Source organism: Oncorhynchus kisutch, linkage group LG25 (assembly GCF_002021735.2).
Source record: "Oncorhynchus kisutch isolate 150728-3 linkage group LG25, Okis_V2, whole genome shotgun sequence".
Classification (NCBI taxonomy): Eukaryota; Metazoa; Chordata; class Actinopteri; order Salmoniformes; family Salmonidae; genus Oncorhynchus; species Oncorhynchus kisutch.
Window position 1 is genome coordinate 25,064,660 of NC_034198.2, and position 22,275 is coordinate 25,086,934.

Genomic DNA, 22,275 nt, shown 5'->3' on the forward strand with positions numbered 1-22,275 from the left:
ACTGTCGGGTACAAGACCACAGCACAGACCGACCCACTCTGCTCTCTGTTAGGTCTAATGAGCTGTCGCTGCTTTGTCACACCACGCAGATGGCGAGCCAATGTAAAACCCTACAGGAAGTCACAGTTCTCTCTTTTTGATACTCTCATAGGGTCACAACTTCTTCTACTGAAGTGATCTGGAATTATGGGTTATCATAACTGGTTGAAACATAACATAACTTATGAAATAGCCTACAGATATCAATTCAACGTCTATTCCACTTTGGTTCAACGTCATTTCAGTGAAATGACATGGAAACAACATTGATTCAATTGCTTCATTGGTCAAACACAATTTGACGATGCATGACTCTGTTCGAGAGAGAGAGAACTTGGATGGTCATGATAGCTGTTTCAATAGCTGCTTGAGCTGGCGCTGCATGTGTGAGTGTGGGACTTAATAGTATCAACGCACACTTGACTTGGCAGAGCTAGGGCTTCTCTCTCTCCATGTTAATGCTGGAGACCTCCGGGCAAGGAGACTGAACTGGGGTAGCAGAGAACAGGTCTACATACCAAATAACAACCTATTCTCTACCATTTTTTATTTTTTATTATTACAATTTTATTTCACCTTTATTTAACCAGGCGACCTGGCCAAGATAAAGTAAAGCAGTTTGACACGGACAACAACACAGAGTTACACATGGAGCAAAACAACCATACAGTCAATAATACAATAGAAAAATAAGTCTATATACAATGTGAGCAAATGAGGTGAGATAAGGGAGGTAAAGGCAAAAAAGGCCATGGTGTCAAAGTAAATACAATATAGCAAGTAAAACACTGGAATGGTTGATTTGCAGTGGAAGAATGTGCTAAGTAGCAATAATGGGGCACAAAGGAGCAAAATAAATAACTAAATAAATACAATAGGGGAAGAGGTTGTTGTTTGGGCTAAATTATAGATGGGCTATGTACAGGTGCAGTAATCTGTGAGCTGCTCTGACAGCTGGTGCTTAAAGCTAGTGAGGGAGATGCATACATAGTGGACTACTTTTGACCAACGACCATTCCCTACATCTCCCATACTCAACCGGCGGACCACAGTCCGGATCCGGAACTGGGTCAATAGCGGGTCCCGACTACAAAATGTAAATAAAACAATAATATTATTGGGGGGGGGTTGTGGCTCAGTCGGGTATCACATTGACCCCTGGTATCATATAAACACAAATAATGCATGGAAAAATTAGTAGAATTGCAGGAACTCAGCTTTAAAAAAGCAACATTTTCTCTCCGCCAACAAGAGGAGTGTTAACAGTTTGGGGTCACATGGGTTGCAAGGCAGGGTTTGTTACTATGTTGATAAATGACAACATCCATCTGGACCTTTAACACCTAGGACATTTTACTGACCGGACCTTCTCAAATAGTACTTCTGCACTGCATGGGGCACTACTTTTGACCAGAGCTCATTCCCTACAGTGTGCCCCGGTCAAAAGTAGTGTGCTATATAGGGAATAGGTTACCATTTGGGACACAGCTCATGACAGAGCAGTGAGACTGAGCTGGGGGAGCAGAGAATCGTACGCTGCTTCGTGGATCATTACACTTCCCAGTCAGTAGAGTCACTGAATCAACTTCTCTCCTCCTTGCCCGGACATGGATGTAGCCTCCAGCTTATTACGGGGTCTACAATAACATACGTCTATGTCTAGAGTCATTTGTGATGGGCAACGATACGGAAAATCAATATCAGTTTCATTTTTTATTCAATATCAATATCATATCGGTTTGTAGAAAACACATTGCAAATGTGTGAATGTTCACTTCTCTGTGAAAGCCAGACAACTGTTGTTTTATTGCCCATTGGGATAGGTGTTCTTGTAGCATAAACCTACCTAACGAGTTTGAATAAAATGGGAAACCATCTCCAGTAAATGGCCCATAAGCAGGCAATTAAATATGCTAAGTCTGGATAAAGGAGGCTACAGCCATATCAGGATAACTTCTTTACCATGCTGAGAGAAATCATCAATATTACTTCTTCCTCATGTGTAACTTAGTAAAGCACATGGGAATGAACCAACCACCAACCAGCCAATATAACTCAACCATTCTTCTTCTTCTTCTTTGGATTTTAATGGCAGTGTACACCTATCTTTTTAGGTGCATTACCGCCATCGATATAAAACCAACCACTGCTGTTGACCTTTTACAAGTCAAGCCTGTCATGATTATCCCAACACACAATAAGAAAGCAGCTACGCCTCTTTGTTCCTCCCTAACAATTATTTACAGACACAGAGAGAGAGAGACCTACTGAGAGACAGAGAGCATTTTGGAGGGAGCTGGAGAGAGCTACAGAGAGAGAGAGAGCTACAGAGAGAGAGAGAGAGATCAAGCTACAGAGAGAAAGCTACAGAGAGCTACAGAGAGAGAGCAAGAGCTACAGAGAGAGAGAGAGATCAAGCTACAGAGAGAAAGCTACAGAGAGCTACAGAGAGAGAGCAAGAGCTACAGAGAGAGAGAGAGCTACAGAGAGAGCGAGAGCTCCAGAGAGAGAGCTACAGAGAGAGAGAGCTACAGAGATCTACAGAGGGAGTGCTACAGAGAGAAAGAGAGCTAGAGAAAGAAAGCTACAGAGAACGAGCTAGAGAGAGAGACAGAGAGAGAGAGAGCTACAGAGAGAGCTACAGAGAGAGCTAGCTCCAGAGAGAGAGCTACAGAGATCTACAGAGGGAGTGCTACAGAGAAAGAGAGCTAGAGAAAGAAAGCTACAGAGAGCGAGCTAGAGAGAGACAGAGAGAGAGAGAGCTACAGAGATCTACAGAGAGCTAGAGAAAGAAAGCTACAGAGAGAGAGCTAGAGAAAGAAAGCTACAAAGAGAGCTAGAGATAGAGCTAGAGAGAAAGCTACAGAGAGAGAGAGAGAGAGAGAGAGAGACAGAGAGAGAGAGAGCTACAGAGATCTACAGAGAGCTAGAGAAAGAAAGCTACAGAGAGAGAGCTAGAGAAAGAAAGCTACAAAGAGAGCTAGAGATAGAGCTAGAGAGAAAGCTACAGAGAGAGAGAGAGAGAGAGAGAGATCTACAGAGATCTACAGAGAGAGATCTACAGAGAGAGAGCTACAGAGAGAGAGAGCTACAGAGAGAGAGCTACAGAGAAAGAGAGCTAGAGAAAGAAAGCTACAGAGAGCGAGCTAGAGAGAGACAGAGAGAGCTACAGAGAGAGAGCTAGAGAAAGAAAGCTACAAAGAGAGCTAGAGATAGAGCTAGAGAGAAAGCTACAGAGAGAGAGAGAGAGAGAGAGAGAGCTACAGAGATCTACAGAGATCTACAGAGAGAGATCTACAGAGAGAGAGCTACAGAGAGAGAGAGCTACAGAGAGAGAGCTACAGAGAAAGAGAGCTAGAGAAAGAAAGCTACAGAGAGCGAGCTAGAGAGAGACAGAGAGAGCTACAGAGAGAGAGAGAGCTACAGAGATCTACAGAGAGCTAGAGAAAGAAAGCTACAAAGAGAGCTAGAGATAGAGCTACAGAGATCTACAGAGAGCTACAGAGAGAGAGCTACAGAGAGAGAGAGAGAGCTACAGAGAGAGAGCTACAGAGAGAGAGAGAGCTACAGAGAGAGAGCTACAGAGAAAGAGAGCTAGAGAAAGAAAGCTACAGTGTGAGCTAGAGAGAGACAGAGAGAGCTACAGAGAGAGAGAGAGCTACAGAGATCTACAGAGAGCTAGAGAAAGAAAGCTACAGAGAGAGAGCTAGAGAAAGAAAGCTACAAAGAGAGCTAGAGAAAGAAAGCTACAAAGAGAGCTAGAGATAGAGCTAGAGAGAAAGCAACAGAGAGAGAGAGAGAGAGAGAGAGCTACAGAGAGAGAGCTACAGAGAGAGAGAGCTACAGAGAGAGAGAGCTACAGAGAAAGAGAGCTAGAGAAAGAAAGCTACAGAGAGCGAGCTAGAGAGAGACAGAGAGAGCTACAGAGAGAGAGCTACAGAGATCTACAGAGAGCTAGAGAAAGAAAGCTACAGAGAGAGAGCTAGAGAAAGAAAGCTACAAAGAGAGCTAGAGAAAGAGCTACAGAGAGAGCTACAGAGAGAGCTACAGAGAGAGCTACAGAGAGAGCTACAGAGAGAGAGAGAGCTACAGAGAGAGAGAGAGCTACAGAGAGAGAGAGAGCTACAGAGAGAGAGAGCTACAGAGAGCTACAGAGAGAGAGAGCTACAGAGAGAGAGCTACAGAGAGAGAGAGCCACAGAGAGCTACAGAGAGAGAGCTACAGAGAGCTACAGAGAGAGAGCTACGGAGAGCTACAGAGAGAGAGAGAGCTACAGAGAGCTACAGAGAGAGAGAGAGGGAGCTACACAGAGAGAGAGAGAGAGAGCTACAGAGAGAGAGAGAGAGAGAGAGCTACAGAGAGAGAGGGAGCTAGAGAGAGAGAGGGAGCTACAGAGAGAGAGCTACAGAGAGAGAGCTACAGAGAGAGAGAGAGAGAGCTACAGAGAGAGCTACAGAGAGAGCTACAGAGAGAGCTACAGAGAGAGAGAGAGAGATACAGAGAGAGAGAGGGAGCTACAGAGAGAGAGAGGGAGCTACAGAGAGAGAGAGGGAGGGAGCTACCGCTAGCTCCCGCTGCATTTCAGATAAGGATCGACAGACTGGTTCTTTCAGGGCCATGTCAGCTGCACAGTGGGAATGCAGGCAGGCAGTGGCAACTGGCTGGGAACAAGGCTACTGGCACAGAGGGAGGGGGAAAGAGGGAGAGGAGGAAAGGGGGGGGGGGGGGGGGACTAAGCGTATAGTAATGTATGGCGTGAAGGAAATCCGTGGTAGTGACCAAGTCAAACACTACTACAAAAGGACTGTGACGTGTTAAATATAATTGAATGCAGTGAAATGGTGTGTACGTGACCATGTATGAATTGTAAATGAGAACTTGTTCTCAACTTGCCTACCTGGTTAAATAAAGGTAAATAAATAAATAAAATAAAATGTATGTTCTATTAGAGAGTGTGAGCTCACCTTGATAGGCCCCGTGCTGAAGCAGATCTTCCGGCTGGGTGGAGGGTCCTCCTCTTCAGGCAGACCAGGTTTCTCATGACAGCTGGACTCAGGCTCATAAGGCTCATCTTCATCCTCCTCTTCCTCATCCCGCTGGCTCCCTCCAGAGTCCTCCCCCACTGCGCTGTACGTTCTGATATCCACCTGTTCTCCCCCTGACTGATCCTTTACAGTTCTCTCTTCTCCCTCCTCCGCTGTACCCCCCTGGCCAATCACTCCATCTCCACCCTGCCTCCCTCTCTCACTGCTAGTGCCCTTGGGAGAGGTCTCCCTCACCTGGGCCTCGCTCTCTGTACTGTTCTCCCCATTCTCCAGAGAGATGTGGTGGATGTCAGCTTTCACTAAGGTGCTGCTGGGCTCCTGGTCACCAGAGTGATCCTCAGACTGGCCTTCAGCTTTGGCCTGGGTTCCAGTCTTATCCCGGCCCTCTTTCGGCTTGGGGAGTGTCGGGCCACTGTGGCCTCCATTCTGCCCTACATTCAGGCCATCGGAGGTGGAGGAGGATGAGGGGGCAGCCCTGAGGCTTCTGGGAGGCCCATCCAGGTCCCTCTGGCTGCGCCCCCCACCACCCTCCTCCTCCTGGCTGGCAGTTGGGAGGGCAGAAGCACGGTTTGCCCTCTTGGAGATGATTTTGGAGTTTAGCTGCACCCCCACCTTGGTGCTGACTCCCCGGGAGGGCAGTGGAGGGGTGGAGGAGAGGCGGTGCAGGTTGTTGCGGAGCTCTGAGGCCCGTTCAAAGACAGCGCTGAGCTGGGAGACAGTGGGGGACACGGCCTCGGTGGTGTCCAGGCTGTCCAGGGATTCTGTGCTGCCGTTGAACCGGGCCACCACGTCCAGCCTGCCATCATGGAAGCCCAGGCCAGAGGTCCGCTCTGTCTTCAGCAGGACCCGGTTGGTGGCAGCGGCCTGCTTCTCCCGCTCCAGCTGCTGTGCCGCCTGCTGTTGTTCAAAGATCTTCCGTGTCTCTTGCATCTTGGAGTAGCTGGGTGATGAGGCTAGGGGAGCCTGCCCGTTCTCTGCTTTGGCATTGGGGTTGAACCGGTTAACCCGCTCTGAGACAGTGGATCCCAGCTTCAGCAAGGCGCTGTGGTCCACATTCTCATTCAGGCTACCGGCTCTGGGGAGGGAGAGACGCACCCTCTCAGTAGTCTTCTCCAGGTCCTCCCCTCCCTCCCCCTCCCTGCCGGGAGATGTGCTCCCTGGGCCTTGCATCTGCTGAAACATGTTCTTGATACGGTGCACGTTGGAGCCGTAGCTCCGGCGGCCGCGGGGGCCTTCCTGCATATAATCGCCATTTGCAGCATTGTCCTTCACAGGCTTCAGCGCCTGTATCCCCGCCTCGTATGCGTTCCGGTGCGGGGATGGGCTCCTCAGCGTCGAACCAGAGCCGGTGCTCTTGGAAGATGAGGTATCGGTCTTCATCATGATCAGTCAAGCTTCACAACGGCTGCTCAGCAACGGCATCTCTCCCTTTCTCTTCCTCGGTTGTCAGCACAAATCGGTCCGTTCTCACCAACAGTCAATTCTGTTGGGGAGACGGTGAACCTACGTGCCGACTAGAACTGAATAGCAGGAGAATAAAAAAACAACGGTTATTGTTTTAGGCCGCGTGCATCCAGTATCCCAATCCTATGGAATGGAGGAAAGTGAAAAACGATGCATTCATTAGTCAAACTCGCTAGTAATTAAAACACCAACCTGACGGAAAAACCTGGAGAAAATGCCCTGGTTACAAAAACATCACTGCAGAAAACTGGAACAGTAACCCAATGAACGCTGTATTTTCCACTGACGACAGATTTATTCAGTTTAATCCCTTTTCGAGAGCAGCATCATCATTTTGATCTCTTGATTTTCTGAACTGCTGATTTCTGGCTCTGGGTCCTCCTCGCTTCGCGTAAAAGCAGACCGCTACGGAGGATGGGACGAAACTGGGTCATAGCACCGGTCGGGTTCACTCTACGTTTTTAGTCCTTGAATATTAGCCTAGCGATAATCAATATATGTGAAGGTCTACTCCATACACGAGTTCTATATAATTATGATATCAAGTAGAGGAGACAAATCAACAGAAATCTTCTTTAACACTGAACTTTTTGGGCACTTTAGGACCCTGACGAAATCAAAACCAGCATGCATCAGATTACTGTGTCCAATGATGATGTATCCTTTTTATATCGTCGCTTCCTGCATTCACTAGTGCCTGTCTAGCCTACACGTTTTAATGATAATATGTTATACGATGTTTTAGCAGTAGTCGATGATAGCCTACATTCTTGTGAGGGTGTAGAGTAGACTATGCCTCTTAGTCTGCATCTAAATACTGCGCTCCATACCGTGTCAGTCAAATGCGTTTTCCCTAGCTACGAATAGACTGTAAATGAGCTATATCAGAATATATAGGCAGATAACGGTTAACATAACGACCATTAATGTATTTTTATTCGAAATTACAACATATGGAACCAAGAAGCAGAACTCCCATTGAGATAGGCCATGTTGTGCACACCCTGACGCATACAGTACATAGTGGCATTTTCAATGCCGCATAAGGCTAAACTAGTCTACTTTTTTTAATGATCCGTGATATAGTTTAAGATTACATAGTCTAAGGTGTAGGCTAGATATATCTTCACTGAACAAAAATATAAACGCAACATGTAAAGTGTTGGTCCCATGTTTCATGAACTGAAAGAAAAGATCCCAGACATTTTCCAGATGCACAAAAAGCTTATTTCTCTCAAATTTTGTGCACAAATTTGTTTACATCCGTTAGTGAGCATTTCTCCTTTGCCAAGATAATCCATCCACCTGACAGGTGCGGCATATCAAGAAGCTGATTAAACAGCATGGTCATTACACACGTGCACCTTATGCTGGGGACAATAAAAGGCCACTCTAAAAGGTGCAGTTTTGTCACACAACACAATGCCACAGATATCACAAGTTGTGAGGGAGCGTGCAATTGGCATGTTGACTGCAAGACTGTCCACCGGAGCTGTTGCCCGAGAATTTAATGATAATTTCTCAACCATAAGCCGCCTCCAACTTTGTTTTAGAGAATTTGACAGTACGTCCAACCAGCCTCACAACCGGATCCTGAGGCCCATTGTGTGGCTAATTTTTTGTGTGTCTGTGAGTCATGTGAAACAGTCATGTGAAACAGTCATGTGAAATCCATAGATTAGGGGCTAATGAATGTTAAAAAATTGGTTGTTTTTTCCTATGAACTTGAACTCAGTAAAATCAATCAAATTGTTGTATGTTGCATTTATATTTTTGTTCAGTATAGTTTTTTCTACCATTGTATAGGAGGGGTGGAAGACTAGGGGACACAGTTAGACAGGGAAGGCAGACTACACGGCTAGTATTTTTATTATACCTCAAACCTACAGACATGCAGGCACACACACACACACACACACACACACATTCAGACAGACAAACACACACACATGTACTCACACACACACTTCAGGAAGTTATTACTGTATAGTGTGTGGGTCAGAAATAGCCCTGAAGTGCCTGCCTGACTGGGAGTGACCTAGCCCTCCTCTCCTCTTGGCCCTGTCAATCACAGCTCAAAACAAGATGGCAGACTGGACAGGCTGGAGATTTATTTTAACAGGCAAGGTTAAGTATTTGTTACTTTATAATAGTGAATATGACAACATTGACAAGCGGTTTTATTATTGATAAAGATCACTTCTTCTATAGCTAATATAATGTATGTTTTAGAGAACTTACCAGTGATTAAATAAAGTAGGTGTCTAACAAGAGGAGTCATATTGTGCTGCCAGTATATATACAATTTTGAAGTTATATGACATCATGTGAAATTACAGAAAATATTGTTTTAACAGCTATGCTGCGTAGTGGTGTGGACATGGTGTTTAAGTGCAAATCAGTTCACTGTCCAAGTTTCATGCTATTTGTAACCTCATGTAACTTTGCCATATCCAATAGTGATATCCTTTGGTACTTGTGCTCCTATCTACATGTACGCAGTGTGTGTCACCAGTGTACTAGTGGTCAAGGCAGACATCAAGGCTTATACCCCTGTGGGACAGCTGTTTGTGTTCGAGCTGCAGAGAGAGGCCTTCCAGAATGAATTTGAACCCTTCCTGAAACACTATGGTAAGGCTGAGATTTCAGTAAGTCACCTCTTAGTGTACAGTTTAACTTTCCACTGGGCCCACCACGTCATTTCAACGTGGGTAATACTTGGTAGATACATGTACATTAATCAATGAGATTCCAACCTATTTTCACCCACTCAAAAAGACTGCCAGAAGTTTGTTGAATTCCAATTTGTTATTATGTTTGCAACCATCGAAAAGCACAACCAAATTCCAATGAAATAAAAATACATATTCTTGGTTAATTGTCACCTAATTGTGTTATCATCGTGCTTTCAACCATTTAAAAGCACACTATAAAGTTCAAATGGGAATACAATGTCAGGTATTTTGTTTATTTAATACAACAAGCTTAATGTGTTTTCCCTGTGCTTGATCTAATAGCACAATGAAATGACCTGGATTACAGTTAGTTGAGATTACATTAAAGAATGGTACAAGGGATCAATTCTGTTTGAGATTCTGTGCAGATTAATAGAGCAATTGTGAAGATTTCCACAAACCTGCGACGCTGAAAATAAGAAGACATTTATTGTTACTGTATCCTCAAAATATGTCCATGGCTGTGTTACTTCTTTTAAGGTTGGGTATATACTGTTACATTCGTTTGTAAGATAGCCTTAACATTAGGGGATTTTACTCTCTTCCAAAGGTAATATTGAATTGTGTTTGGTTGACAACATAACCAAATATCAACATTTAAAGGAGATGTATCTACTGCTTGTATAGTTCCATCTGAGCCACTGGCTTAATCCCATTCTTTAACTTCTATTTTTGGATGAGATGGAGACCTGAATCCAGAAAATAATTTGTTAACTTGCCGAGAAGTTAAAAGACTATTTACTGTATTGCAAAAGTTATATGGAGTTGTGTTTGGTTGCCAACGCAAACAAATATCAAGTTTTAAAGGAGATGTGTCTTCTACTTGGACAGCTCCATCTGTGCCACTGAGACTGGTTTTAAATCCAGTTTGTCTACAAATGAAAGAATAGGACTAAATCAAGTCAAACTTTACATATACTTTAAATACAGCTTGATTTGATCTAATCCTATTATTGCACTTTTATTTTTGGTTGAGATGGAGACTTGAATCGAACGTATTTATTATTAACATGTAGATTCTATTTGAAATCAACCAAAGCTTGAAGCCCTTGGCCTATACAGTATGTATTGTCTATTTTTAGTTGAATCCTGGGTTGAATTGAAATAACAGCTGTTGATGACTTCCCAAATGATATGGGCCTAAATAGCATCTTTGATGATATACGACTGATAAGGTTTGGTTTCATTTCATTTGCTCTGTTGAACCTACACTTTGGAATGACTTCGAAATCAACAGTGAATCTATGAAGTGGATATTTTTCAACAATTGTTTCCATGATAGCACATTGGTGACAGTCATTGAAAAAGATCAAAGCTAAGCAGGGTTGGGTGTTGTTAAAACCCTGGGTGTGAGACTGGAGGGATAACTGTAGATAGATCAACTCTCCAGTAGGAGGTGCTGTCCAGCCTATTGTATTCTTATAGTGGATATTAAGTTGAAGATCTGACATGGTTTCAAAGGTACAAATTCAACATATTTTATACAAGGTTTGTCTATTTAGAAAAATGATTACCATGATGACATAATCCTGTGGTTGAAAATTGAAACTCAAAACCACAGTTCATAACCTTTAAAAAAAAATCTAATGTATTTTCCACGTAAACTGACACATTTCAACGTGGGTAATACTTGGTAGATACATGTACATTAATCAATGAGATTCCAACCTATTTTCGTCACAATACGTTGACAAATGAAGTCGAAACAACATTGATTTAACCAGTTCGTGCCCAGTGGGTTGAAGCTTGTCATTACTAATAGAAATAATCTAACAATGTAAAGCCTTCCCAATGAATAGATATAAATGTTGGTTGTTTATTGTAATTTCTTCATATCTTTACACTTAAAGCTTCCATATGTGTATTGTTATGTCCCAACTGACATTCATACAACAAATCAGCGGGTATCATGAGGTAGGTGTCGGTAAGGTTCAAATGATATACAACCAACAACCATAATGCTTCTCTCTTCTCTCCCATTCTGAAAATCAGGGCGGGTCTACAATGATCCCATGCTGTTTAAGTGCAACATGCAGTCCTTCCCGGACCTGCCTGGCTGGCTTCGATTTACCCAGAGGCACCACTATGATAACGGCTTCCTCTACGGCACCCCACTGGCCCAGGGAAAGAGTATGATAGAGGTACACAGAGCAGACTCATCAACTAGGGGGGCTCTGAGATACACACAGATTACGTCCCAAATAGCACCCTATTCCCTACATAGTGCACTACTTTTGACCAGAACCAGATTGGGGATAAGAGTAACATTTGGGACTCAGTCACACTGTCATGAGGATCTAGTTTATAACTTCTCTCGGTTGAAATATGTATGATTCTGCATTGAAAAATGTTAAACATATTTGAAGCATGAATGTGAAGGATATTTCTGGGCACAGTATGTAGCTTGTAATGGTCAAAGGATAAGATATTTTTTATTTCCCCTTTATTTAACCAGGTAGGCTAGTTGAGAACAAGTTCTCATTTACAACTGCAACCGTGCCAAGATAAAGCAAAGCAGTGCGACACAAACAACAACACAGAGTTACACATGGAATAAGCAAACATAAAGTCAATGTGGCAAATAATTACAATTTAGCAAATTAAACACGGGAGTGATAGATGTGCAGAAGATAAATGTGCAAGTAAAGATACTGGGGTGCAAAGGAGAAGAAAAAAAATAACAGTATGGGGATGAGGTAGTTGGATGGGATATTTACAGATGAGCTATGGACATGTGCAGTGATCTGTGAGCTGCTCTGACAGCTGGTGCTTAAAGTTAGTGAGGGAGAAATGAGTCTCCAGCTTCAGTGATTTTTGCAATTCGCTTCAGTCATTGGCAGCAGAGAACTGGAAGGAAAGGCGGCCAAAATAGGAATTGGCTTTGGGGGTGACCAGTGAAATATACCTGCTGGATCATGTGCTATGGGTGGGTGCTGTTATGGTGACCAGTGAGCTGAGATAAGGCGGGGCTTTACCTAGCAAAGACTTATAGATGACCTGGAGCCAGTGGGTTTGGCGACGAATATGAAGCGAGGGCCAGCCAACGAGAGCATACAGGTCGCAGTGGTGGGTAATATATGGGTCTTTGGTGACAAAACGGATGGGATGTGATAGACTTCATCCAATTTGCTGAGTAGAGTGTTGGAGGCTATTTTGTAATTGACATCGCCAAAGTCAAGGATCGGCAGGATAGTCAGTTTTACGAGGGTATGTTTGGCAGCATGAGTGAAGGATGCTATGTTGCGAAATAGGAAGCCGATTCTAGATTTAATTTTGGATTGGAGATGCTTAATGTGAGTCTGGAAGGAGTGTTTACAGTCTAGCCAGACACCTAGGTATTTGTATTCTAAGTCAGAACCGTCCAGAGTAGTGATGCTGGACGGATGGGTAGGTGAAGGCAGCGATCGATTGAAGAGCATGCATTTAGTTTTACTTGCATTTAAGAGTAGTTGGAGGCCATGGAAGGAGAGTTGTATGGCATTGAAGCTCATCTGGAGGTTAGTTAACACAGTGTCCAAAGAAGGGCCAGAAGTACACAGAATGGTGTTGTCTACGTAGAGGTGGATCAGAGAATCACCAGCAGCAAGAGCAACATCATTGATGTATACAGAGAAAAGAGTCGGCCCAAGAATTTAACCCTGTGGCACCCCCATAGAGGCTGCCAGAGGTCCGGACAACAGGCCCTCCGATTTGTCACACTGAACTCTGTCTGAGAAATAGTTGGTGAACCAGGCGAGGCAGTCATTTGAGAGGGGGATGACCGCAGCAGCTTTCCAATCTTTGAGGATCTCAGACAATACGAAGGAGAGCTTGAACAGGCTAGTAATAGGGGTTGCAACAATTTCAGCTGATCATTTTAGAAAGAGAGGGTCCAGATTGTCTAGCCCTGCTGATTTGTAGGGGTCCAGATTTTGCAGCTCTTTCAGAACATCAGCTATCTGGATTTGGGTGAAGGAGAAATGGGGGAGGCTTGGGCAAGTTGCTGTGGGGGTGCAGGGCTGTTGGGGTGACCAGGGTAGGGGTGGCAAGATGGAAAGCATGGCCAGCCGTAGAATAATGCTTCTTGAAATTCTCAATTATTGTGGATTTATCGTGGTGACAGTGTTTCCTAGCCTCAGTGCAGTGGGCAGCTGGGATGAGGTGCTCTTATTCTCCATGGACTTTACAGTGTCCCCAAACCTTTTGGAGTTTGTGCTGCAGGATGCAAATTTCTTTTGATAAAGCTAGGCTTTGCTTTCCTAACCTGTGTATATTGGTTCCTAACTTTCCTGAAAAGTTGCATATCGCGAGGCTAATTCGATGCTAATGCCGTACGCCACAGGATGTTTTTGTGCTGGTCAAGGGCAGTCTGGTCTGGAGTGAACCACAGGCTATATCTGTTCCTGGTTCTACATTTTTTGAATGGGGCATGCTTATTTAAGATTGTGAGGAAAGCACTTTTAAAGAATAACCAGACATCCTCTACTGACGGAATGAGGTCAATATACTTCCAGGATACCCGGGCCAAGTCGATTAGAAAGGCCTGCTCGCTGAAGTGTTTTAGGGAGCGTTTAACAGTGATGAAGGGTGGTCATTTGACCGCAGACCCATTACGGACGTAAGCAATGAGGCAGTGATTCGCTGAGATGTTGGTTGAAAACAGCAGAGGTGTATTTGGAGGGCAGGTTGGTTAGGATGACATCTATGAGGGTGCCTGTGTTTACAGATTTAAGGTTGTACCTGGTAGATTCATTGATCATTTGTGTGAGATTGAGGGCATCAAGCTTAGATTGTAGGATGGCCGGGGTGTCTTAACACCCCGGCCATCCTTTAACATCTCACTGTTTCTCTTTCCATTTCAGATCACAGTGACTAACAAACGGAGCTATGACACATTCAGAGACAGACTGATCATAACGATTGACCCTCCAGGTATGTATTCTGTGATGAGAGAACAGTTCTGGGAAATAATATATTACATCATACTATCGAGTCTAAACATCCAAAATGGCACTACTTTTTTACCAAGGCTCAAAATGGCACCCTATTCCCTATATGAGTGATTCTACAGAAGTGGTGTAAATTGCTGTCCCGCCCCAAACAAAGTATCCAAACTTCGGCAATAACAACTGATATATATTGTTCAACTGATATAGTATAAATTCATTGTTTATACACCTATATCTATTGAGAGGTGGCTGTCCCAAACCCTGACTCCTAAACTTTATGTTTGAAAATAAAGCAATTCATGATTATTCTTTTTTAACACTATTATTTCAATAGAACATATTGAGTTGTTCTATTATTACAGTGAAAGATACTGATCTAATGATTTGTTTTGTTTATTTCACACGAGGTTGGTGTGGGCTTGTGTTATTGACTGGAGCGGATTGAGTGGAATGGTACCAAACACATGGTTTCCATGGTTTCCAGGTGTTTGATGTCATTCCATTCGCCCTGTTCTGTACATTATTATGAGCAGTTCTCTCCTCAGCAGGCTCCTGTGGTTTAGTTAAAAATATATATATTTCTCTGAAAAATGCTGTCCCTAGTTTTGACGTCACTACAGAAACACACTTTAAAAGACTTTTGAATGAATGTCCCTTTAAACCCTACACATATCAGGTGATGGGATTGCACCCCTCTCCACTATGGCCACAGTAGTCTGACTGCAAGCATTTTGGAGAGAATTTGTGAGCAAGTTGGAAATATGTAAAGTATGGTTTTGGGACTAAAGTATATGTTTGCTGGGATGTACATCTGTCCAAATGAACGATATGTTAGCTATGGGACCTCTTCAAAGTCCAAAATCAGTCAAAAACTCTCCAAACCGAAACGATCACAACCGAAACAATTCACACCATAGAGATATATATATCTTTGTATCTGTGCCATTATGGAGTCTATGACAGCACGGGCAGCACCATTGAGGCTATCGCCAATTTAAAGTTGTATGCGCTATACTCTACCAACTGAGCTACAGAGGACCACCATGTGGACAAGTGCACACTTCAGGAAAAAGTGTAGAGTATTGAGATGCATAGCCAGCACTGGGCTCCAATCACCCAAAAGCCCAAACATTGACATATGTTTGGCAAAACACAGATGTCTATAATGCTCTACTATACTGTGCTCTACTGTACTGTGCTGCACTGTACGCTACTGAGCTCTACTGTACTCTACTGTACTGCACTCTACTGGGCTCTCATGTTCTCTACTGTATTGTACTCTACTCTACTGTACTTTACCTGACTGTGTTCTGCTGTACTATACTGTACTGTACTGTACTGTAACCTACTCTACTGTACTATACTGCACTGTACTCTACTATATTGTACTGTACTGTAACCTACTCTACTGTACCCTAATGTCCCATGTACTACTGTACTGTGCTGTACTATACTGTACTGTGCTGTACTGTAACCTACTCTACTGTACTATACTGTACTGTGCTCTACTATATTGTACTGTACTGTAACCTACTCTACTGTACCCTAATGTCCCATGTACTACTGTACTGTGCTGTACTGTACTGTACTGTACTGTAACCTACTCTACTGTACTATACTGCACTGTGCTCTACTATATTGTACTGTACTGTAACCTACTCTACTGTACCCTAATGTCCCATGTACTACTGTACTGTACTGTGCTGTACTGTGCTGTACTGTACTGTACTGTACTGTAACCTACTCTACTGTACTATACTGCACTGTGCTCTACTATATTGTACTGTACTGTAACCTACTCTACTGTACCCTAATGTCCCATGTACTACTGTACTGTGCTGTACTGTACTGTACTGTACTGTACTGTAACCTACTCTACTGTACTATACTGCACTGTGCTCTACTATATTGTACTGTACTGTAACCTACTCTACTGTACCCTAATGTCCCATGTACTACTGTACTGTGCTGTACTGTACTGTACTGTACTGTACTGTACTGTACTGTACTGTACTGTACTGTACTGTACTGTGCTCTACTATATTGTACTGTACTGTAACCTACTCTACTGTACCCTAATGTCCCATGTACTACTGTACTGTACTGTACTGTACTGTAACCTACTCTACTGTACCCTAATGTCCCATGTACTACTGTACTGTGCTGTACTGTGCTGTACTGTACTGTACTGTACTCAAATTTACTCTACTTGAGTGTATTACAATTGAAAAAGGGCCCATGGACTCTTGATCTATTCCGTCTATAAGTTGTCATGGTCTCAACTCACTGGGTCTGGATCTTGGGACCAATGTCTTGGTATAAATATTGGTATTGGCTCCTGGATAGTCTTTGCTTTACAAACCATAAGCAACCCAATTTGAAGAAGACAATGCGCTCTGATCATAAGCTGATCCCTCCCAACCCATAGGAATCCCCACCCAGTTGACTACTTTTAAATGGTGGAAGCCCTCAATGGCAGTGTCTATACCAAAACGAGTTAGTCCCATCTAGAGCCCTGTATTTAACTTTATGATTGGCATTGGACACCAAAATGCCTGTTATTTTGCCAAAATAAAGATAGGTCAATTTAAACATTTTAAAACTGAATTACTTATACATCTAAGTAATTATATCAACTAACAAGTTTCTTAATTTGGTATGCAAATAAGATTTCTAAAATGAATCTGTAATAGAAGGTCAATCAAAATGATCACTACTGTGCATGGTTCTCCCTTTACTGCAACTTTTACACTATGCTAGTAGTGACACATTTAGTGGGATGGTGAGGAATTCAGGTAAATATTTCAAATATTCAATACAAACAGTGTGTAGATATGTCTATCTGTCATATGTTAGAAGACATATGTGCTTAAAGTTTGGGAGAAATAGGACAACCCCCAATTTCAACCCCCAATTTACACGAGTTCTGTAGAATGACCGATATAGTGCACACTACCTTTGAGTCCTATGAGGCCTGATCAAAATTAATGAATTGGTTGCCATTTCAGATACACACAGTGACAGCAGTGAATTCTGGTTTATTTGTTTCTCCCATTGGCCTTTCTTTCAGCAAAGAGAATGCCCTACCAGGCTGAGTTCTTCATCCCACTGAGGGAGATTGAGAAGGTGCTGCCCTCTACAGTTCAGGAAGAGATCAGGCAGGATATGATGAGGATGTGGAAGACAGACAGGCTGGACTTTGTCAACATCACGTCTGCGTTGGACCGAGGTGGCCGTGTCCCTCTGCCTCTGGCTGGACACTACGAAGGGTAAAGAAGTGTCACATTTCAACTGTCGCTAACTGTCACCTATACTAACTTTCAACAGAGAGCATCCCAGACCAGCAGGAGAAGTGCACTATGAATTCACACTATTCATTCCCCAACTAGGCCTTGTAGTGTACATGTACACTACCGTTGAAAAGTTTGGGGTCACTTAGAAATGTTTTTGTTTTTTAAAGAAAAGCAAATTTTTTGTTAATTAAATTAACATCAAATTGATCAGAAGGCCAGCATCCCAGAGTCAACTCTTCACTGTTGACGTTGAGACTGGTGTTTTGTGGGTGCTATTTAATGAAGCTGCCAGTTGAGGACTTGTGATGCGTCTGTTTCTCAAACTAGACACTCTAATGTACTTGTTCTCTTGCTCAGTTGTGCCCCGGGGCCTCCCACTCCTCTTTATATTCTGGTTAGAGCCCGTTTGCGCAGTTCTGTGAAGGGAGTAGTACACAGCGTTGTACGAGATCTTCAGTTTCTTTGCAAAATCTCAAATGGAGTAGCATTAATTTCTCAGAACAGGAATAGACTGACGAGTTTCAGAAGAACTGTCTTTGTTTCTGGCCATTTTGAGAATGTAATCGAACCCACAAATGCTGATGCTCCAGATACTCAACTAGCCTAAAGAAGGTCAGTTTTATTGCTTCTTTAATCAGGAAAAGAGTTGTCAGATGTGCTAACGTAATTGCAAAAGGGGTTTCTAATGATCAAGTAGCCTTTTAAAATGATAAACTTGGATTAGCTAACACAATGTGCCATTGGAACACAGGAGTGATGGTTGCTGATAATGGGCCTCTGTACACCTATGTAAATATTCCATAAAAAAATCTGCCGTTTCCAACACAATAGTCAATTTCAACATTAATAATGTCTACACTGTATTTCTACAGTGTAGATCAATTTGATGTTATTTTAATGGACAAAAAATGTGCTTTTCTTTCAAAAACAAGGACATTTATAAGTGACCCCAAACTTTTGAACAGTAGTGTATCTGAACAAAAATCGTCAAATCATGCAACGTGAAGATTTAATGATCAGAAAACATTCAGCATTTTCAGTATCAAAACATTTTGGGGGGGATGAAAGAGGTCAAACTCAAACTGAAATTTAAATCAAGGGAATATTTTATTGACGTTTTCAGCACATGATACATTTCAGAATATACAGTAGGTACCATTGTTAACTAAGCCAGTGTCATGCATTGGGTCCCAGGGTGTATGTGAAGGTGGGTTCAGACCAGTACTTCTCTGAGTGCTTGTTGAGGCTCCAGACTGCTGAACATAGGAGACAGTGTGAGGCTGGGGGCAGGGCCAAGATCCCTGGGGACTGCAAGGTCTGTTCCTACCCAGGAAACTGTGTCACCTGGTGCAAGTCCACACTGGTGAGTCCACAAGCACTGGTATATCCAAAACATCATTTTTTGTCATTAGATTACTTTGGGGGAAAACATAACATTACTAACAGTGACATTTATCTGAATGAATAATGAAATGAATCACCTGCAGGTATTATGTCAAATTTTTGTAGAGTGAGCTAATCTACACACATCCAAAGCCAGAGCTGCATTTAATGGTAAATCTGCCTCACACACAAGCATTGCCAACATGTTTTTTGCTATTTATTTTCAAGGTGTAGATTGGTGGGAACAAGCGTTTTAATCATTTAAATAACATTAAATAGCATATCAACACGGTCATCACCTTATATCCCCTCCCTCCTAAATATGTATCCTCCTCTGCCATCCCTGTGTCTACTGTACATAGATTGATCTGTCCAGACCAGTGATCCCCCCTCCTGCCCCCACCATGGGCCCAGGTATCCTGGATGCTGGGGGGGTCTATGACCCACCTGAGTCCCCCCCTCCCAGAGACTTCCTGCCAGACTACATTGTGACTGTGATCGTCCCCCTGGCTCTGGCCATCATCCTGTGTCTCCTACTGGCCTACATCATGTGCTGCAGACGAGAGGGAGTGTATGTTTCTTTTGTACTCCACTGAGATTGGCTGAAAACCTAGCAACCTTCAATTATGAAATATCTTTACTGTTTGGCAACTTTGTATTACTATTCATAGTTGTTACATAACATGTTTTGTTTTTATTTGCAGTGAGAGAAGAGATGGAAAGACACCAGAGTACGTAACCTTCCATTCCACATATCTAAACCCACTACATGAGACTAAAGATGTATTACATCACACCATCAAGGAGATTAAGGAAGATGGACAATGATAATTGCCAAGGATAAGCTTAGTATGACCCCCACACTTGACTAATGTATATAAACCTTCCTCCCCTCTGTCTGTTCCTTTAGTATCCAGCTCTACCACCACCACACCATCCATGGTAACACCAGTGAGCTGCGGAGCATGGCTGGGTATCGTGGGGTCCCTCCTCCCCTCTCCACCCTGTCCATGTTCAACGCTCGCACCGGGGAGACAGCCCCACCGTTCCAGACTGACAGCCCCAGCATCCCCCTCATCCTGGCCCAGCAGTGAGTAGTCTACTGTCACTACTATTAGTAGATTGTTCACCGCAGTAGCTCAACCTGGTGGCCCAGCAGTGAGTAGTCTACTGTTACTACTCAATCCTAGCCTGGTGGTCTAGTTGGACTGTGCTTTAGCCAACTTGTTTGTTGCCATATGTATTGGCTGAGAGAGAGAGAGAGAGAGAGAGAGAGAGAGAGAGAGAGAGAGAGAGAGAGAGAGAGAGAGAGAGAGAGAGAGAGAGAGAGAGAGAGAGAGAGAGAGAGAGAGAGAGAGAGAGAGAGAGAGGAGAGAGAGAGAGAGAGAGAGAGAGAGAGAGAGAGAGAGAGAGAGAGAGAGAGAGAGAGAGAGAGAGAGAGAGAGAGAGAGAGAGAGAGAGAGAGAGAGAGAGAGAGAGAGAGAGAGAGAGAGAGAGAGAGAGAGAGAGAGAGAGAGAGAGAGAGAGAGAGAGAGAGAGAGAGAGAGAGAGAGAGAGAGAGAGAGAGAGAGAGAGAGAGAGAGAGAGAGAGAGAGAGAGAGAGAGAGAGAGAGAGAGAGAGAGAGAGAGAGAGAGAGAGAGAGAGAGAGAGAGAGAGAGAGAGAGAGAGAGAGAGAGAGAGAGAGATATTTGGGTTGCTAGATCGAATCCCCGAGCTGGCAAGGTAAACATCTGTCATTCTGCCCCTGAACATGGCAGTTAACCCACTGTTCCTAGGCTGTCATTGTAAATAAGAAGTTGTTCTTAACTGACTTGCCTAGTTAAATAAAAATGTATTCCACTTGGATTATGATATTTGGTGTAACCTATACCATCAGATAGTGGAGCAACTTCAAAGTGAACCAGTACATTTCAAATCAGGCATAAAGGTGGTTAATATTGGGGTTGATGGTTAATATTGCATTATACAATTTACTTTTTATTTTATTCAACACATGTATGTTATAAAAACATTATTACTTTAATTAAACTGGCAATAGGCAGTTTAGTAAACAAAACAAAAGCACAATCATTGCTATTAATTTCATCCATAACGTTCAATTCTTCATCTTTTTTTCGCAGGGAAATCAACACTGACACACTGCCCAGGTAACACAGTCGAATAAATGTGTCTGAATAAATGAGTAGAACTGTACAACAACAAGAAAAGAACGATTATGAAATACATTCATGGATAATTTTTTACAATATTGTTTTTGTTCCAACAGGAAATGAAGCCATCCAAACAGGACATACTGTACTCCCACTGAATGTATAATGGGTTTGCTGCTGGTTTGCTGTAGGGTTTGAGATGTTTTCTCTTCACATTATAATTTCTTTATCCTCTTTCTTGATCACATTATACTTTTATTACAAACACTTTGGAGTGACTCCCCTTATGGAATAACCACATGAATTTCACATGTGAATGTTTGAAGTGTTCCAAAAAAACACATGTTTTCATGTGATCAAATGTCATGTATGTGAAGTCAATGTGATAAAATATGACAACATGTAAAGTAACATGTGATAACATAAAGTTAAACATGTGAAAGCCGGAGTCACGTGAAGTGTTCCAAAAACACCGTTTAAATATGATTTCACATGTGAAATTTATAGTGAAATCATGTGAGTTTTCTGTAGGAGTGAGTGTTGAGTGACTGTAACCTCTGAACTTGTGTTAAACATTTTTATGCATTAGTGGATTTAATTAATTCTGCCATAGGTTTGGACTAATGGAGTGCATTATGTATTTTTGAAAACAAAATCCTTGGTAGATATATAGCCTACATGTAGAGGTAGAATTAATATATTGAATGTTTTTCCTTAATAAAACCCCTAACCAACTGTATTATTGTTTTAATGGTCAGCGCCATCACCAAATAGTCTGTGTAATAATTATGTCATTTCCATTTAACAACATTGGTCCATTGATTGCTTATTCAGAGGAGTGCTGCCAAGACATGCCCAGTACTTACCATAATACTATCAAAGAGAAGCAAATTAGGAACACAATAAAAACAGAAAAATAGGCTACAACAAATACACAATTCAAAGTGAACCACACACAGGAGCATGCAGCATCGACTATTCCATTTGATCCAAATCATCCTTAGGAAGACAAATTCCCTTAAAAATATATATATATTACCAGAATCAAAACTCCACTTGTCATCTGGGCTTCATATACAAAACAAAAATGCAGATGATCCATAAAAGGGCATTGTAGTAGAATAGCATCCACACGTTTCAGCATGTCTCCGTTTTGTGACTGGACTTGGGAACGTGTCTTGCCACGCAGCACTCTGGTTTGGAAGATTATGTAAACACGTCTTTCCATAGTAGACCT

The 22,275-nt window shown here is 42.8% G+C and overlaps 2 protein-coding genes across 3 annotated transcripts in view; one reads left to right on the plus strand and one right to left on the minus strand.

The window, feature by feature from the left end:
* LOC109870182 (neurabin-2) overlaps positions 1-7,245 on the minus strand; it is a 28,507-nt gene extending 21,262 nt beyond the window's left edge. The window contains exons 1-2 of one of the 2 annotated variants that reach the window (XM_020460575.1): positions 6,741-7,245; positions 5,004-6,604 (exon numbers count right to left, since the gene is read on the minus strand). In XM_020460575.1, the coding sequence (XP_020316164.1) occupies positions 5,004-6,467 (1,464 nt within the window). In that variant the 5' untranslated portion in view covers positions 6,468-6,604; positions 6,741-7,245. Of the gene's footprint in view, positions 1-5,003 lie in introns of both variants that reach the window. The other variant, XM_020460576.2, reaches the window with a different exon arrangement.
* A 444-nt stretch (positions 7,246-7,689) lies between these two features.
* On the plus strand, positions 7,690-21,777 carry sgca (sarcoglycan, alpha). Its single transcript, XM_020460450.2, has 11 exons — positions 7,690-8,670; positions 9,051-9,179; positions 11,276-11,424; positions 14,125-14,194; positions 17,282-17,480; positions 18,699-18,867; positions 19,250-19,458; positions 19,592-19,618; positions 19,798-19,977; positions 21,009-21,035; positions 21,155-21,777. The coding sequence occupies exons 1-11, from the start codon at positions 8,634-8,636 to the stop codon at positions 21,159-21,161; spliced, it is 1,203 nt and encodes a 400-aa protein (XP_020316039.1). The 5' UTR covers positions 7,690-8,633; the 3' UTR covers positions 21,162-21,777.
* The last annotated feature ends 498 nt before the right edge of the window (positions 21,778-22,275 follow it).